We start from the raw sequence: 19805 nt of genomic DNA on the forward strand, positions 1-19805 counted from the left end.
GGTCAGACAGCTTGGTACTTTTCCTGCAAAATATCTTTTGTTTTGTTTTTCATCTATACATCTTATACCTTTACATAAAAAGTCAGACTGTCCAGATTTCTACCACTGAAACTTACTGCCTCTTCAATCATTTCAGCTCTGGAAAGGAAGAGAAATGGAAGTGAAAAAGTTGAGCATTTCCTGGCAATTCTTGATAGTTCTGGTTCTGATCCTGCAAATTCTGTCTGCGTTGGATTTTGACCCATACAGAGTCCTAGGGGTCAGCCGAACAGCCAGTCAGGCTGATATTAAAAAGGCTTATAAGAAGCTCGCCCGGGAATGGTAGGTGAAACAAAGAAATAGAAGTTTAAAATAAGCTAAGCAGTTTTAGCAGGAGAATGAAGCCTAAATTATGGTTAGCTTTTATTTGTCTCTGTTTCTGTGTTCATTAAATATATAATATATGTTTGTCTAACATATTTTATATGGGAGAACGTATATTCATGTTATTCTATAATTTTTTAGAATCCAAAGCCCAGTTACTATGAAACCCCTTTTAGGAATTCTTTGGCTTAAAGAATTGCCTTGATACTATTTGCTTATTTAATATTACAGTAAGTAGGAGGGAACTTTAATTAATAAGTACATTTTAATATATATTATATAAATTATATATACATATATATAATCAACAATAGATAAGCTGCCCTTCCCATGATACATTATTCATAAAGTAACTCTTCATGAGTATCATTGCTAAAGGGAACACTTCCCAGTCCTATTCTCTAGATTAATTTCTAAGCTTAAAAAAAAATATTTATAGTAAGAGCTTTTTGCTCTCAATTTAAAGAGAATATTCAGGAACTGAGTACATTACTTAAAAAAAATTATCATATAGAAAAGTCTTAATTTTTACCTGTAGATGTTGTGTATGCTAGGGAATATGCCAGTGTTTGTGATTTAGCAGGAAAACAATGAATTTAAAGCTTATTTTGGACAAACATTATCAGTGCCGTGGACATGACAGAGTAGAAATGATGGATTATATAGCTGGAGGGGAGCCACAGGGGAAGGAAGGGACAGTGAAGACACAGGTGACAAAAGCTGGGTGAACCAACCAAGTAAGGAAAGAAAGTTAGGGATGGGAGCCATCACCACGCACCAACTGCGTGCTAGGCTCCAGGTTCTATACTGTTTTATCTCGTTTAAGCCTTATGATTACCCCCATGAGGGCAGATATTGCTGTCCCTGCTTTTTGGGTGAGCAACTAGGCTCAGAGTTGGGAAGTCTGTATTACCTCTGGGTTCCATAGGTTGACCTTCTGCACCAGCAGGTTTATTGCTGTTTTGTTCTTTAATCACTTGCCCATCTGGGCAGAAGTGAGAGTGAGTGGGTTAGTCTGGGTGGGTAGGAAGTTAACACAGCAGCAGAGCTGCCACGTGCAGATGACAGCGCAGGCTGTGCCTGACTCTGCCTGATACCATTATTCTTCAGTGAGAAGTGCATCTTAGTATCCAGTTGGTGGTGATAAAGGTGAAATGTAGTTTAAAATATACTTTTGAATGTTTTGAATACCTAACCATTTTAGACCATGTTCATATCATGAGATACCCAGAACTGAATACTAAAAATGAAGTCTCTGATTGTGCATGGCCTCTCCAGGGACTCTACAGCAAAGTCACTTACTTTACTACATCATTTCAGTCTCCTGCCTCTTTGTATTTAAAGCAAAATACATAAATCTACGATTAATTCATAAGGTAGCAACATTCTTTTTGACAGGGTATAGCCTTTGACAAAATTTTAAAAGCAAAAATGATAGCTTGGTTTTATGGATCCTATTAAAATGTATAGCTTTGACTTTTCTGTCTTCCAGAGCTGAAAAAGTTGTTACAATATTAATTAAATGAATCATATGCTTCACTTCCTTAATTAGATTCTCTTTAGGAGTATTATGTCACCATACATATAAACGAACTATCATCTAGTGAAAGTCTACAATTTTACTTTACCCTTATATTTTCACTGTACTATTATTTTCTGCTTTTTAGGCTCTGGTAATATTTTATCATTGAAACTGTTTGTTTCATTTCATAGTGGTTTCATATCCACTTGGCCCTCAAACAACATAGGTTTGAACTGAGCAGTTCATCTGAGCCCCCATGTTGTTCAAGGGTCACTTGTACACTGAAATATAGCAGTTTCCTTGTTTGACTTTTCAGAATGAGCTACTCCATGGGGAATGGTTAATTACTGAATTCGATTTGTAGCTTTCCTCTGCTGTTTTATCACTTAATAGTATTTCTTACCCTGCTCAGGGCTTCCCTGGTGGCTCAGTGGTAAAGAATCTTCCTGCAGTACAGGAGATGCAGGTTCTATCCCTGGGTCGGGAAGATCCCCTGGAGTAGGGGGGCTACCTACTCCAGCTTTCTTGCCTGGAGAATCGCTTAGACAGAGGAGCCTGGTGGGCTACAATCTATGGTGCTGCAAAGAGTCAAACACAACTGAGCGATTAATGCTTACCCTGTTCAAGAGCTTTCTCTTTGCTTGGTGAAACCATTTTAAATTCCTTTTTAATCTCAGAAAAATGACATTTCTCTCCCAATAATTGTTTTATAAGTACTTTTCTTGTGTCACCTACATCGACAAAATAACTCCTCCAACCCCAAGAAAAAGGCATCATAAAATTTGATTTGAAGCAAATGGGTACAACATGGTCAGTCCCCTAAACAGTAAATCGATTTGTCTGATACTTTATTATTTTTTTCTATCTTCATTTTTATTCCCTTAAAGGTAGCACCTTCGTTTTTATTCCCTATTGGTAGATGTCCAATGGATACCAAATACAAAATTTTCTTTACTTTGAAATTTAAAAGTTGCATGTTGTATTGTGGGCTTTCCTGGTGGCTCAGACAGTAAAGAATGTGCCTGCAATGCAGGAGACTGAGGTTCAATCCCTGGGTCAGGAAGATCCCCTGGACAAGGGAATGGCAACCCACTCCAGTATTCTTTTTTTTTTTCACTCCAGTATTCTTGTCTGGAGAATTCTATGGACAGAGGAACCTGGCGGGCTACAGTCCATGGGGTCACAAAGAGTCAGACATGACTGAGTGACTAACACTTTCACTTTCATTATATTGTAGTCTGAAATGTTGCTTATACACTGAACATAGCATTGGATGGTGCTTTCCTAGAGGTGAATTTATCCTTTTCTAAATGTTTTCAACTTTGCGGTATTTTCCCATAATCAGGAAAATATTCCTTATAAGCTGAAACTGTCTTGTGGTTTCCTGCCTGTCCCCAATTGGGCCTTGGCTTTCTCTGTTTCAGAATCTGTGGTTTTAATCCAGTCCCCATACTCTCTCTTCGGTTCAATCTCCTTAAAAGCCCCTTCTTCCCGTCTCTTCCCCCGCCTACCGAGTTCTGTATGTTAAATCTACATTTATGCAATTGCATGATTTTTATCCTCTTAGCCTTTGGCCTATGTTTGAATATTGAAAGCGCTTTTCTTTTTTCCTTTGGTCATCCGGAAACATATTTTGAAACCACCATCTTGTTTCCTTAAATCATTATTTTCATCACATTTAGCTGAGTTTTTTTCGCACTAATATTCATAACAAGATTAAATACTCAAGGGAGGAACAATGTTTAAATTCACCAGCCAACAATTTGAAGTTCCTTTATTTTTAGAGAAGTCAGAATATTATAATTCAAATATGTTCCTGCTAGAATAAGTTAGTCAAGTTGTAAATTTTTTTATTCAAATGTACTTGGTACTGTTTTTAGTAGTCATTTGCTTCCCAGTGGATTGTTTCTCTTTCCAGAACCTTTGCTAGAAGAAATTTACTAGAAGTTAGCAGTAGTGATTATTAAAAAAATAATCTCTGTAATAGAATCTCTTAATAAAATGAATATTGAAAAATCAGTTGGTATAAAACATTAATTTAGATGTTAAAGAGTTCTAAGGAAGTAAAACCCGGCCCCTACTTTCTAAGACTTTAAAATCGCCAAAGCTGAAATTGGTAAATGTAAGAATATTACAGAATAATATATGACAGCAAGATAGATACAGTTAATTGCCAGCTGTGTATAATAGCAAATGTTAGTTCCAATATTAGTTGAAAACACTTTGCATAAACTGTAGACTTTCCTCACGTTTTTAAAACATGTGACCTTGAAATCATTATCCATTTGTAAATAAAAGGCAATGAGGCAGAATGGAATAACCAGGATAATATTGAAAATTAAAACGTTCTAATTTGAGCATCAGCAACAAGATACTGTTTGGAACATGGTTATTACTAAACAGATTCATGGAGTATCCTAAAAACTGCTTTGTCCACCCGAGTTGTCAGAAGAAACACCTACATTGATATCATTCTAACATTGGGATGAAATGCTGCCATCCTGGGAAACGAAGTTGGTTCTTACTAATAAGTGACCTCAGCCTTGGGCTCCAGCAGTGTTCAGGAGCAGTGTAAAGACAGATACACATTCCACCCTTCCTCAGTGAAAGCCTGGAACACTATCTGGTGCTTTGAAAATGTGTCTGGTTAAAGCACTGTGGGAAGAAATTGCCTGTTTCACAGTTTTATTTACTGTAGTCATGTGAAGCAACTAATTGCTTCTCCCACTTATTTTTAAGGAATTGTTCTAGCAAAATGCCCTTCCATTTGCCTCTAATGTAGTGAACTCTGTGTACAAGGATGTTAATTAACCACATGTAAAACATTAAATCCACCGTCACCACCTGCCCATTTGTGTTTCAGGCATCCTGACAAAAACAAAGATCCTGGAGCAGAAGACAAGTTCATTCAAATTAGCAAGGCTTACGAGGTATTGTGTCAAACTTTGTGATGCTTGTATTGGCTTTTGTAAAATTTATCTTAGATGATCAGTTTTGTAAAGTCCTCTTGGAAAGGGTATGTTTCCCATGCCCTTGACCCAGTCTAAGTAGTGGTAGAGACAGCATTTTTGACCACATCCAATTTGTTGAAACCAGTGCCTACACACTCTACTCTTGGAGAAACTGCCCTGTTTTTAAGGCTTTAATTGGAATTTTAGAGTAACCCTGAATGTCTACTTCCTTATGTTACATGCTCAATTTGGCAGCACAGGAGATTCGGGTTTGATCCCTGGGTCGAGAAGATTCCCCTGGAAGAGGAAACAGCAACCCACTCCAGTATTCTTGCCTGGAGAATCCCATGGACACAAGGAGCCTGGTGGCCTACAGTCCATGGGGTTGCAAAGAGTCGGACATGACTTAGTGACTAAGCACATATGCATACTAGAAACTTATATTAAAGAAACATAGACCAGTTTGCCTGTATTTATTAAAGTGACTCAAGGTTCCAAATACATTTAAACATGAGGTTTTTAACAGTTTTCCAACATATCAGCTTGGAGAAGGCAATGGCACCCCACTCCAGTACTCTTGCCTGGAAAATCCCATGGATGGAGGAGCCTGGTAGGCTGCAGTCCATGGGGTCGCTAAAAGTCGGACATGACTGAGCGACTTCACTTTCACTTTTCACTTTCATGCATTGGAGAAGGAAATGGCAACCCACTCCAGTGTTCTTCCTTGGAGAATCCCAGGGACAGGGGAGCCTGGTGGGCTGCCGTCTATGGGGTCGCACAGAGTCGGACACAACTGAAGTGACTTAGCAGCAGTAGCAGCAACATATCAGCTTAAGTAAGTTGGTGTGGAATATGTAAGAAAGATAAGTCCATGGCTTCCTGATTTGTGTTAAGGTAATATTCTTCAACAGAAAGTGCTTAGCTCATGGAATGATGCTTCATCCTAAAATAGGTTCTTGAATTAGACTTCCAAGTTATTTCTCAGTAAAAGTCAGCTAACATACAATCACAGAATTCAATCCTATGGCTACTTTTTGCTGCTCACAACTTTTCATACATTCGTTTGAATGAATTATTCCAACTTAGATGATATATAAGTCAACATTCTCATGGCTGAGCCCTAATAGTCAAAGTTATGTTAAATTTAAGACTTCCCTGTCTATCCAGTGGTTAGGATTTCACACTCTCACTACCAAGTGCCTGAGTTCAGTCTCTAGTCAGAGAACTAAGATCCAGCCCCACAGCACAGCAAAAAAAAAAAAAGTTTTCTGATTTATTGATGTGTTTAGTATTACGATAGTTCAGAATCTTTAAAGCCAAGATGAGCCTGAGTAGCTAGCTACACAGTTGAAGTATTTTGGTCTTGAAATACTTAATTTTCTATTAAGAGAAGAGTGTCACAGTTGAGTGACTGCATTTAAAATATCAAATTGTGTTGTATCTTTACATTTATTTTCTTCCTTCAGAGGTGTTTACAGGAAAGTTCTTTATGTGGCCCTTTTTTTGCTGTTTTGTTTTCTGGATTTCTTATTTTCTTCCCCTTTCTTTGTAGATTCTTTCCAATGAAGAAAAGAGATCACATTATGACCACTATGGAGATGCTGGGGAGAGCCAGGGCTACCAGAAGCAACAGCAGCAGCGAGAGTATCGCTTCCGCCACTTCCACGAGAATTTTTATTTCGATGAATCTTTTTTTCACTTCCCTTTTAATTCCGAACGGCGGGACTCAATTGATGAGAAGTATTTATTGCACTTTTCACACTATGTGAATGAAGTGGTTCCAGACAGCTTCAAGAAACCCTACCTCATTAAGATCACCTCAGACTGGTGCTTCAGCTGTATCCACATTGAGCCTGTCTGGAAAGAAGCAGTTCAAGAACTTGAAGGTTTGGGTAAGAGCATTTTATTCCTCAGAAGACGTTTATATAAGAGAAGGTGACTTTTATGTCTCTTGAATTTTTGGGGATATTGGAGAGAAGGAACAGTTAGTGAGATTTCTCTTCAGAAATTCGTGGTGACTGGGGTTTTCCGGAGACACATTTTCAGAGGGGAAATGGGTAAGCCACTTCCATTCTGCATTACTAACTTGAAGTCTGTATAGTCTCCTGATATCTAGTTGAGGGCCTAATATAGAGGAGAAACTTGAAAATTATTGGTTGAACAGAGCAGCCCTCAAGTACCAGTCTTCGTGCTGGTAGGTTATCCTTATGGTATTTGTGAGTTCACTCTGTATATTAATTTGCTAGGGGACCCATAACAAAATACCATAGACAGGGTAGCTGAAACAGCAGAAATTTATTTTCCCATAGTGCTCAAGGTTAAAAGTTCAAGATCAAGGTGTCAACAGGTTTGCTGTCTTGTGAAGCCTGTCTTATTGGCTTGCAGGAGCCAGCTTGGTCTGTGTCTGTGTGTTTGGGTCTGGTATCTCATACTCTCTTTCTCTGACCCTGTGGTTAGTCACTCGTCATGTCCAACTCTTTGCAACCTCATGGACTATAGCCCATCAGGCTCCTCTGTTCATGGGATTCTCCAAGCAAGAATACTGGAGTGGGTTACCATGCCCTCCACCAGAGGATCTTCCCAACCCAGGGATGGAGCTCAGGTCTCCCTCAAGCCCCGTTTTAACTCGGTTACCCCTTTAAAGGCCCCATCTCCAAATATAATCACATTCAGAAGTACTGGGGATTAGAGGGTCAACCTGTGCATTTTGGGGGCAAATGGCTCTGCCTATAACAAATAATATTCTAATTGTCATAGGTTACCACTCTCCATCACAGATTAGCCTTTCTTTTGTTCAGAGATATCACTTAGCTCCAGGAAAATTTTAGTTATCCAGAGAGGGTATTTACTTTAATAACATAAAAGCTGGAATTACTGAATTAAATGTGTGTCTGTTTTATAGGCATTAGCAGGCCTACTTATATTTATTTTTTTTATTTTTGGCTGCACAATATGGCTTGTGGGATCTTAGTTTCCCAACCAGGGATAGAACCCACAACCCCTGTATTGGAAAGAGTCTTAACTACTGAACCATCAGGGAAGGCCCAGGTCTTTTTTTTCTTTTTAACATGGGTTTATTTGGCTGTGTTGGATCTTAATCGCAGCTCTTGGGCTTTTCGTTGCAGCACAGAGGCTCCAGAGCATGGAAGCTCAGTAGTTGCCCTGCACAGTCTTAGTTGCTCCACGCCATTTGAGATCTTAGTTCCCTGACCTGCGTCCCCTGCATTGGAAGGCAGATTCTTAACCACCAGGGAAGTCACTGGCACAGTGGTTCCCAGCCTTTTTGGCAAGCGGGACTGGTTTCATGGCAGACAGTTTTCCCATAGACTGAGAGAGAAGAAGCGAGGATAGTTTCAGGATGATTCAAGGGCATTACATTTATTGTGCACTTTTGAGCTTGTTTTCCTGCAACTGGATGATCCCATCTGGGGGTGATGGGAGAGCAGTGGGGAGCGATTGTAAATACAGATGAAGCTTTGCTTGCTTGCTCACCCACTGCTCACCTCCTGCTGTGCGGCCTGGTTCCTAACAGGCCACAAATCGGTACTGGTTCATACCGGTCCACAGCCTGGGGATTGGGAACCCCTGCCCTAGCAGACCTATTCTTGAGTAACTAGAAAGGGACTAACAGCCAGAGGGGCTGAGATGCCCGGGTTGCTCTGGAGAACATGCACCACTGAAAGTCACCAGTTCATTTATTCTGAAACAGAACATTTCAACCTGCTGTTCGGGGGCACTCAGGTGCTCAGATATGCCATAATGCTTTCCTGCAATGGAATCAAGAAGTTCTTAGAAGTTGAGGAACATGTGGTTTAGCACGTGGTCTCACATGTGGTGAGCAGCAGATTTTTGCTGTGGTGCCTCATGAATAAATGAGGGACCCAGGTCAGCTGTCAGATTGGACAGCTTCTTCATCACACAACACAGTCACACTTTGTGCCATGCGGGGTGATGTGCTAGAAACCATTTAACCTCTTCAGTCCAGAAGCTGACCTTAAGATCCCAGAGCAGAACGTAGACACTGGACCATTGCATAATTTAGAATGGTAATGCATGTACACCAAGGTCAGATCAGAGCCAACAGGTGAACTTACACGACGTGAGACAGCATAGCATAGTGATCACTGTCATGGCCACATGCCTTGGAGTCAGATGCACCAGTTTCCAGATCACAGATGTGTCATTTATAACACTTGGTGTCCTTGGACAGATTACTTAGCCTCAGTTTCTTCAGCTCTAAATTGGAGTTATGATGTCAAACCAACAGGATTGTTATGAATATTAAATGAGAAAAGCATATATTAAGTGCCTGATACATATTGAATACTTAAAGGTCCATCTAGTCAAGGCTATGGTTTTTCCAGTAGTCATGTATGGATGTGAGAGTTGGACTATAAAGAAAGCTGCGTGCAGAAGAATTGATGCTTTTGAGCTGTGGTGTTGGAGAAGACTCTTGAGAGGCCCTTGGACTGCAAAGAGATCCAGCCAGCCTATCCTTAAGGGAATCAGTCCTGAGTGTTCATTAGAAGGACTGATGTTGAATCTGAAACTCCAATATTTTGGCCACCTGATGCGAAGAGCTGACTCATTTGAAAAGACCATGATGTTGGGAAAGATTGAAGGCAGGAGGAGAAGGGGATGACAGAGGATGAGATGGTTAGATAGCATCACCGGCTCAATGGACATGAGTTTGGGTAAACTCCAGGAGTTGGTGATGGACAGGGAGTCCTGGCGTGGGAGAAGGGGGGCAAAATGGACTCTGCATTCTCACTTGAGCTACTGGTGGGCAGAGGATACAGGGAAGAGTTGAATTGGGAGAAGTTGTTCTGAATAATGATTGCGGTTTGGACTACCAAGCGTGATGACATGACACTAATAATATAAGCATAATAATCAGTGAAATATTGTTGCTGAACCACAAAAAGACACTGGGATTCTTGGCCTCCAGAGAAGAATTCAATCTGGCGCTAGAGACGGGGCTTGATCGCTCAGAGCTTTGTGTAATAAAGTTTTATTAAAGTATAAAGGATTTAGAGAAAGCTTCTGACATAGGCATCAGAAGTGGGCAGAAAGAGTACCCCCTTGCTAGTGTTAGCAATGGAATTATATACTCTCTAATTAGTTATTACAGTGAATCAAAAGAATGTCTGGAGGTTCTAAAGACCTCACTAAACCTACTCCCATAATTTACATTTTAAGATAATAGGATTAGCAAGAAAGTTTTTTCCAGAGACTGTCCTCAGGCAGGATACATTATTGTTACATAATCCTAAGGAATGTAGAGGGACAAAAAAGTTTGTCCTTTCTTCCTCCTTGAGAATTCCAGATCCCTCTCTCCTTGGGGACCCCTAGACTTCTTATCAACCTGCCTAGGAAATGACTGTTTCAGTAGCTTGTGTTATTACTGAATGTCAAGCACTAATGTAAGTGTCAACTCATAAACAACTATTTGAGGAGAGTGCTGTTGTCATCTCTCTTTTATAGAGATTTGGCTCATTTTGGTACCTCTTCCAAGGTCCCACAGTTGGTGTATGGCAGAGCTGGGATTCAAACCCAGGGAGACTGGCTCTGTAATCCACGTGGTGAACATGATGCTCTACTGCTTTTCAGGATCCTTAAATCTGTAATGATTGAAGGTCTTGCCATCCTTTGGGATTGTTGTACTCTATAATCCTAAATTAAGAAGTTTTTAAATCAATGAAATTAAAAAATGCTTGCTTCTTGGAAGGAAGGCTACAACAAACCTAGACAGCATATTAAAAAGCAGAGACATCACTTTGCCAACAAAGGCCCATATAGTCAAAAGCTATAGTTTTTCCAGTAGTCATGTATGGATGTGAGAGTTGAAACATAAAGAAGGCTGAGCACCAAAGAATTGATGCTTTTGAATTGTGATACTGCAGAAAACTCCTGAGAGTCCTTTGGACAGCTTAGAGATCAAATGAGTCAGTCCTGAAGGAAATCAACCCTGAATATTCATTGAAGGCTTGATGGTAAAACTGAAGCTCCAATACTTTGGCCACCTGATGTGAAAAGCCAACTCATTTGAAAAGACCCTAATGTGGGGAAAGATTGAAGGCAAAAGAAAAAAGGGGTGGCACAGGATAAGACGGTTAGATAGCATCACTGACTCAATGGACATGCAAACTTCAGGAGATAGTGGAGGACAGCATGCTATAGTCCATGGGTCGCAAAGAGTCCGACATGACTTAGCAACTGAACAACAAATAATCCTAATAAGTCAGGACTCAAAATGACAAGGATGGAAGAAGATGGATTTGGATTCATAGAAGTAATGTTTAAGAGTATTTAATCTGTTCCCGCACTTCACCTCCCAAGTCCCCTAGAAAGCGGATTTTGACTAAATGTATTAGATCAGTTTAGTTTTCCTCTTTGGATCATTCAGATTCGTTGCAGATCTTGGTTACAGTTGGGTTATACTGAGATGAGATCCTGACAATATCCATGGCCACTCCGAGCAAGGCAGTGTTATCCTTTAAGACAGTTACTGCAGAAAATGTTTCTATTCTGAGTTGACAGAAAAAGCAGACAGTCTTAAAGATTAACTGTGATCTAGGAAAGCCTGGACATTATCTCAAAATAACATAAAATGCCTGAATTGCAGTAAATGAAGGAAATGAAACAGTTCCACCCAGAGAAGAACTGTTGTAGCTATTTAGGTGGAATCTACAGTCATGCCATTTGGTAATAACTAGTGTGCAAAGGCAGACCACGTTTATAGACAGCCATGCTGTGGAGGAAGGCCCACAAATAGTCAGCTCTGCCCTTGACCTTGAGGATCTTACTCTTACTGGGAAGAGAAAACAGATACCCAGGAAATTCACAGCGGCCTCACACGTGCAAGTACAGAATAGTACAGTACTATAGGAGTAAGTAGAAAATGATAAGGAATTCATTCCATGTTCTCATTTAAGACATTTGTCTTGGGAATACCCTGGCAGTTCAGTGGTTAGGACTTGGCACTTTCACTGCCAAGGCCCAGGTTCAATCCCTGGCCAGGGAACTAAGATCCTGCAAGCCACATGGCACAGCCAAAAAAAAAAAAACTGTTTTCTTAATGGACCAAGTACTATATTACACTAATAAGTCTTTTTGTTTGCTTGTTTTGTTTTTTAGCATTTTACTTATTTTGCATTGTGCTAAATACTGTGGATTGTCTTTATTCCCAGAGTAACCCAATGAAAGAGAGACTATGATTATGCCTGTTTTACAGATGAGGAAAGTGAGGCTCAGGAAGGTTAAGGAACAAGTGAGGTCACACTGTTCATAACCCACAGTGTTAAGGTATGAACCCAAAAGTCTAACCCCAGAGTTCACTCTTAACCACTGTGCTGCACTGCTCAGAAATAAGTAAAACCTAGTCCTCACACCCAGGAAGCGCACGTAAGAGACAGACCTGAATCACCGCGGCATACACAGTGCCCCCTGGGAGGTGCCAACAGTTACCAGGGTATCAAGAAGATTGGTGTCTTGAAATCAGATGTCATTTTAGGGAAACCCAATTTGGATGATCATGCAGTATTTATCCACCATGAGACTTTTTATTTTAAAAGAATAATTTCTCTCTTTCAAGGAGTTATTCCTAAAAATAGCTAATTGTATGACAACTTCTTTTGTGTAGAAAAAGGGTCTGCTTAGATACTGGTTAAAGTTTGGTTTTATTTTCTCCTACTGAAACTCCATGTTCTTCATTTTGTGTTACTTCACATCATTTTGCATCTTAGTAGTTTATCGACAGATTTGTTTTTAGCCAGATTTGACAGTGTCGTGTTCTTCCAGTTGGCTCTGTACCATCCCTTTAGGCATATGGAAAAGTTGAAAGATGAATATCTGTATGCAAGAGAGAGGGAGATGAGAGAATTTCCCTAAAAGATGGGATACATATTTAAGATGGCATAATAAAAGCAAATATAATTTGATGCCTCAAAGTAGAGATCTTTAGTACTTTACAGAAAAAACTCTCTTACAAACTCAAAAAGAGGAGAAAGTATTTATATTTTAATTCCCCAGGATCTGCAAATTAGCCAGAAACATCGATCCATAGAAAAACCAAATGGTTCTGAAAAAAAGTGACATACACTTTGCCTTTCTTTTAAATGTGCAACTCAAATTTGTCTCGAGACTGGTGTGTCCTTGTCATCCAGCCAGGTTATGCTGACTCAAGATAAGAATAGATGAGCTGCGCTTCTGTTGGCCCAGCTGAGCTTGCTTTATGAACCCAGAACGTTGGAGTGTAAAGAGTTTGAAGGCAAGAAGAGTCATAAAAATGGTTGTGCACTGTGATTCAGAGACTAAGTCTTCACCAGTCCTCACAGTCATTTCCCAGCCTGAGTCTCAGGGAGAAAACAGTGCTGCCAACTTTTCTGACTCTTCCTTCCCAGCTTGGATGGGGAGCGAGGGACGGATTAGGGTCTGGACTTCAGAGAATTTTTGAATTCCTGTTATATTCTTAAATATCTTTTCAGGAGGAAAAATGCCACAACTTTAAATATCAAATGTGTATCATTCTTTATTCTACTCTAATTTATGTGATAATTAATCTATAGGAAAGAAATAGCATTCTTCCAGAATTTAGAAATGGGATGATAATATTAAGAATCGAAGTGCTTTGTAGAAATGATCCAAAGAAATAGCCTTTATAGGCTGAGAAAAGCTACAGTGAAGGTGATGTAGGTAATTCCAAGAACTCAGTGGTAATTTTAAGTAAGAGAAATGAAGCCGATCACTTGTATTCTGTTTTAACCAGAAAAAGCTATATTGATGGGAGTTTAGGAACGTTGTGGGGAAGATGACGTAAAGAGTGAGAGTGTGGCATGGTTTATCCCGCTCCATATAAGAGAGTTCTGTGGAGGTTATAATTTCACTCACATGACAGACGGTCTGTAGATCAGACTTCACATGGTCTAGATGAAATAGTACTTGATGATAATAGTTCTAATTAATTAGGCATCTGCAATATTACAGGCTCTGGGCTAGGTTCTTTTTTATATTGCCTTAACCAAAAAGTTTGTTTGGGTTTCCCATAACATCTCGTAGAAAAAGCAAAGTGAACTGTTTGGCCAACTCAGTGTGTCATTTAATCCTCACAACAATTTATCTTCATTATTCAAATAAGGAAACTGAAGCTCAGAGACATTAAATGACTTGCCTGAGATTGCACACCTAATGGGTAGCAGAGCTGGGGTTTGAATCTGGTTCTGACTTTGAATACTTTATTCAAAGTATTTACTTCATTTACTTGTTTTTAAAAAATTGAATGATGACTAAGTGGCAGGAACTATTCCAGATACTAAGGGTTATAAAGCAGTAAACAAAATGCCCCAAGCCCCTATGTTCATAGAGCTTATATTCTAGTGAAGAGACACAAAGAAACAAACAAAATACACAATCTGTCAGCTGGTTGGTAGAGTATGATTTAAAAAAAAAAAAAAAAAGGCTGGGCTCTAGGGAATGCCAGGGTGAGAGTCTTCAGTTTTAAATCAGGAAGCAATAAGACTTCCCTGGTGGTCCAGTGGTTAAGACTCCTTGCTTCCACTGCAGGGAACATGGATTTGATTCCTAGTTAGGAAACTAAGATCCCACTTGCCTCACGATGCAGCCAAAAAAAAAATCCAGCAGAAGAGGAAGATCTCACTGAGCAGGCATCCTGCAGGGGCTGAAAGAATGAGCTTCAAGAATATCGGAGGCGAGAGCGGGGTGAACAGCAATCTCAAAAGATCTCTTCAGTTTCCTTTGCTCTCCCAAGACTGCCTGCTTCTCCTGTCCTGATTCTGGGCCCACCAGCCACCATTCTGATTACTGATTCTAGTCCCAAAGTCTGGTACACTAAGCCCCTCTGAATAGTTACTGGAAAGGCATATTCTCCAGAATCAGTTTAATATGGTGGCTTCTGGCCTATATAGCAGTCCCTGGTAAGGTCATTGGTGGTGAGTCCATCTCTAAGAATTTGATCCCTCCAGCATTCAGAACCTAGTGGTAGAACCTACTGGGGATAGGAAGGAACTAGGCTTTGCGGTCAGCTGCAGGTCAGCTTTGAACCAGGGTTCAACTCTTGGTCCTACTGTACACTAACTGTGATTCCAGGAAGGTTTCCTCAGCCTCTCCAAGTGCCAGCTTGCTCATCCATTAAGATGACAATGCTTACCACTCGGGGTTTGCTGGTGTGAACAGTGATAACATCTTTAAAGCTGTAGGCATGCTGCCTAACTTGGAAAGGGCTCAAGACATGCCAAGTCAGCTGAAGGGGAACCTGCATGTGGGGAGAGCAGTTTTCAACATGGGAGCTGCTTGGTCTCATTGAGAAGGACTTGCAGTTGTTGAAGGAGTCAGCTACTCAGATGTCCAGAGATGTGCCCTCCAGGCAGAAGGACCAGCCAGCGCTGAAGCCAAAGGCAGGAACCTGCCAGTGTGTTTCAAGAAGAGCAGGGATACTAGGGGCTGGAGTAAGTGACCGTGAGGAGTGGGAGAGGAAGGGGGCCAATGGCCAAATCACAGAGGGTCTTGTCAGCCTTGGTGAAGACTGACTTTTATTCTGAGTGAAATGGGGAGTCTCTGCCAAATTTGGCAGAGGAGTGACATGATCTGTTGTTTATGTTTTAGAAGGGACCGAAATTTGGCAGAGGAGTGACATGATCTGTTGTTTATGTTTTAGAAGGGACCGTCTGGCCACCGTACTGAGAACAGAAAGTGTGGGGGGACAAGGAGAAACAAGACACCATTGGGGAGGTTATTACAGCAGCTTGGGGGAGAGAGAGAAAAATGACTGAGAGGGTACAGTGCAAGTGGAGAAAAACAGTTGAATTCCTACTTTATTTTGAAGACAGAACCAACTGGTCTTGCTGACAGACTGGATGTGGGGTGTGAGAGATGAGAGGAGTCGAAGATGACCCTTAAGACAAAAGTTCTGAGTAATAGGAAAGAACCACCATCGATGGAAATGGTGAAAGCCTGGGTGGAACAGGTCTGAGAAAGAAGATGAGGGGTTTGTTTTTGAAACTTAGAAGTCTGTTAGACATCCCAGGGAAAAAAGAATATTTACTGGCTATTAACATTTAATGTATCTCCAATGTTTAGCAAAGGATCTAGCCCTCCAAATATATTGTTTGAATGAAAGACAAGAAAAGTTATTCAAACACTAAGTGAAATAGGTATCAGATGATCCCATTTTATTTTATGTGTATACAAACACGCATACACACTTATTTGTATAAGAAATGATACAAACAGATACCAAAATATTAGCAGTAGTTATATGGGATATGGCCTAATGATTTTTACCTAATCTCTCTCTTTGAGAATATGTATAACATCTCTATAAAATAAAAGGGAGACATGCTCTGAAGAGTGAGAAGACTGATTCTAGCTTATCAACAAATCCTAGGGTTTTTTCAACCATTGCCAAGTCGATGAACCCTTGAATTGTTTACAGATGGTGTCCTTTATGGATAGGACCATTGTGGACAGGTTGTTCTTTTCTTTTGAAGTATTTCTTCTTGATCTACTCCCAAAAATAGAAACAACAGACTAAAAGATAAAAAGACTTGTAGCTCTTCTTAAACATTGCCAGATGGCTTTGCAGAAAAATTGAACCAATTTAGAATTTCAACAGTGAAGGGATGCTAGACAGTCTGTCGGGAAAGATATACCCTCCTACTAAGTCAGGATTTTAGTTTCACACCAGAAAATTACTTAGCAACACTTTTTCACCTGCCACGGGGGCATAAAAGGCCTTCATGAAGGTCTTTTGTATTTTTCAGGCGTAGGAATTGGCGTGGTCCACGCTGGGTACGAGCGACGCCTGGCCCATCACCTGGGAGCACACAGCACACCCTCAATCCTAGGAATCATAAATGGGAAGATCTCCTTCTTCCACAATGCAGTTGTCCGTGAGAACCTGTGGCAGTTTGTAGAGAGTCTGCTTCCAGGGAACTTGGTGGAGAAAGTAAGTATGTGGCTTAGAAGTAGTTTAAGAGCACCTAGGAGTGCTGGCTGCTCTGAACTTGGCCCATGGTCATCCTCAGACCTGAGTTTCATTTTGAGCAGGACAAGACACATATTAATTAATTGCTGAGACTAAATCATTTAAATGAAGTCTTCTAGAGGCTGAAAACTGAAATAGGTGAAGTAGAGAGACTGAAAGGATTATCCCTGTTACAACCACTGGGAAGACTGATGCTTTCATAGGAAGTCGCTCAGTTGTGTCCTACTCTTTGCGAACCCATGGACTATAGTCTGCCTGGCTCCTCCATCCTTGGGATTTCCCAGGCAAGAATACTGGAGTGGATTGGCATTTCCTTCTCCTTGGGATCTTCCTGGCCCGGGGATAGAACCCAGGTCTCCCGCATTGCAGGCAGACTCTACCGTCTGAGCCACCAGGAAAGCTTCCCTTTCCCTTCCTGTCATAGGAATCTGAGCCTAAAGTGAGAGTGCGTCTTATTTTCTCAACAAAAAGTTAGATCACAGCATAGGATGAAGAGTTTCTTTCCAGCTTCATGCATTTGTTCATTTGAAGATACTTTTCTTAAGAGAGTATTCAAATTAAGTTCTATTTGGTTATATATTTAAGGATCCTAGCTATTGAAAGCACTAGATTCCATGAAACCAGATGTTATTTTTGGAACTTTCAGAGCACATATGATGCAACAGTATGAATAAATTTCACAAACAAAAGACTGAGCTAGAGAAACTAGGCACAAGGAGTTCATACAAGCTAAACTATGATTTTTATATATTTAAGAAGCATTTTTCCCTCAGTTTCTTAGGTTAGAACAGGATTCTTATTTTGCTTAACTTGAAAATGATTCATATGTATACCTGTGGCTGATTCATGTTGATATTTGGCAGAAAACAACAAAATTTTATATAGCAATTATCCTTCAATTAAAAAATAAATTTTTTAAAAGAAAACGATTTTTGATTTAATAGTACCAAGAAGAGTTAAACACCCAGCTGTTTCCATCCTATTTCTACACAGTCTATCCCACCAGGATCATTACCCACAAAAGAAACATTTATTGGAGTTAGCTTGAAATTGTCAGAGTGCACTGTAGCCTCCTAAAACCATGACAGGCTGTCTTGGTAGGTCCTCAGACCTTTCCAAATACCTGTTGTATGTCGGGCACTATGCTAAGTACTGGGGATACTTCTCAAGAAGCTCCCAATCGAATGGGTGACCATTTCCATCCTATATGCAGAGTGTCCATCCTAGAGACTTGAGAAAGGCTTCCTGGCAGAAGTGACCCCTGTACTGAGTTTGCTGGGTGAGGAAAGTGAAGTAAGGAATGAGTTCCAGGCAGGCAGAGGTCTGGAACATGAGATAGCCTGCTTTGTATGAAGTAGTCATTAGTGAGTGGGAGAGGACAGGCTAAAGCGGTTAATGGGGAAGGAACCAGGGAATCTCACCATGAGAGTCTCCTTAAAGAGGCTTGGCCTGCAGGTGATGGAGCCATTGAAAGAGGCTGAGCAGTGGAGTGAAATGATCAGATTGAAGTTCTATATAGATCATTCTGGAGCACAGTTGAAAGATAAATTTTGACCTATGATAAAAATTTTCTAGAAAGTAATTTACTCATGTGTTTGTTTTCTCAGGATTATTTTAAGGCATAAACAGGGAAGCACATAAGTATCAATTCAGACTAACAACATTGGAAAGAAGTTATACTGTAAAAGTTTTTTTTAAAGTAGCAGTTCAGATGGCAATGAATGAAATTATGTGATATATAGGTGGGGTGGGCCCACTTATTTTTATTTAAGTCATTTTGAAAGAGCAGTTATTTCATTGTCTTCTAATAAACTAAAAAATCACCTATAACTAAGCAAACCAGCTTCAAAAGCTCAATTTTTTTATGATATGGTCAGTAATAATTTCAGAAAGATTATAATTTCAGTCTGTATGAGTTGGATCACATGAAAATATGAAATCAATATTTCTGTTCTTTTAATTAATTTTAGTTAAATGAAGGCAAAAAGATTAGTTGCCTGCATTTTTTATTTTTTACAAACCAGTCTTTTACCCTTATTTGATTGTGTTTATCTCCTAACTGGATTATAACTGTTAAGAATTAAATGTTGCAACTGACATCCTCTTTTCAATTCAAGGTTACAAATAAAAATTATGTCAGGTTCCTCTCTGGCTGGCAGCAAGAGAATAAACCACGTGTCCTCCTGTTTGACCAAATGCCCACCGTACCACTGCTCTACAAGGTACTTTAGGTGTCTGGGTAATGTTTCCTCTTATTTTGGTGATTTTCCTTTTTATAAGTAATAGCTCACCCCCATGAGAAATGTTTGAAGACCAGCAATTTGCCTTAAAGCACTGAACGCTGAGGACCTACTGATGCTGTTACTAGGCTAGCACTTTCCACACACACAGTAGCAGTTAATCTTCAGAAGAACCCAACAGTACAGATTATGATCCCTATTTTATAAACCAAAATACTGAAGTTTATATGGTTGTATAACCCACCCAAGGTCTCCCTGCAGTGGGTTGAACATTGACTCCTCTGAAGCCTGGTTCCAAACCTGCCCTCTGAATGATACTGTACTGCGCTTGCATGCCTCTGGTTATCACTGTGACAGGCGATGAGAGGAAAGTGCCGTTGGCATGGTCACGGCCATCTTACGTCCTTGGGGTTCAGGTTGTAGAGACGTGGATGGACCTAGAGTCTGTCATACAGAGTGAAGTAAGTCAGAAAGAGAAAAACAAATATATAGCAACGCATATATGTGGATTCTAGAAAAATAGTACAGATGAACCTAGTTCCAGGGCAGGAATAGAGATGCAGACATAGAGAATGGATGGGTGGACGTAGCGGGGGAAGGGGAGAGTGAGATGAATTGGGAGATTAGGTTTGAGATAAATACACTACCATGTGTAAAATAGGTAGCTTGTGGGAACTTGCTGTACAGCACAGGGAACTCAGCTTGATGCTCTGTGATGACCTAGAGGA

At 40.2% G+C, this 19805-nt stretch overlaps 1 protein-coding gene and 1 non-coding gene across 3 annotated transcripts in view; both read left to right on the forward strand.

Moving 5' to 3' along the window:
* The window catches only part of DNAJC16 (DnaJ heat shock protein family (Hsp40) member C16), a 39135-nt gene that overhangs the window by 2340 nt on the left and 16990 nt on the right, over positions 1–19805 (forward strand). For both annotated transcript variants that reach the window (XM_006072787.4, XM_006072786.4), the window contains exons 2-6: positions 137–321; positions 4749–4815; positions 6389–6728; positions 16614–16798; positions 18955–19059. In XM_006072787.4, the coding sequence (XP_006072849.3) occupies positions 155–321; positions 4749–4815; positions 6389–6728; positions 16614–16798; positions 18955–19059 (864 nt within the window). In that variant the 5' untranslated portion in view covers positions 137–154. The remainder of the gene's footprint in view (positions 1–136; positions 322–4748; positions 4816–6388; positions 6729–16613; positions 16799–18954; positions 19060–19805) is intronic.
* On the forward strand, positions 11789–11860 carry TRNAE-UUC. The gene has a single exon. It is a non-coding gene; the product is annotated as a tRNA-Glu (tRNA).

This window comes from Bubalus bubalis, chromosome 5, assembly GCF_019923935.1.
Source record: "Bubalus bubalis isolate 160015118507 breed Murrah chromosome 5, NDDB_SH_1, whole genome shotgun sequence".
Lineage (NCBI taxonomy): Eukaryota > Metazoa > Chordata > Mammalia > Artiodactyla > Bovidae > Bubalus > Bubalus bubalis.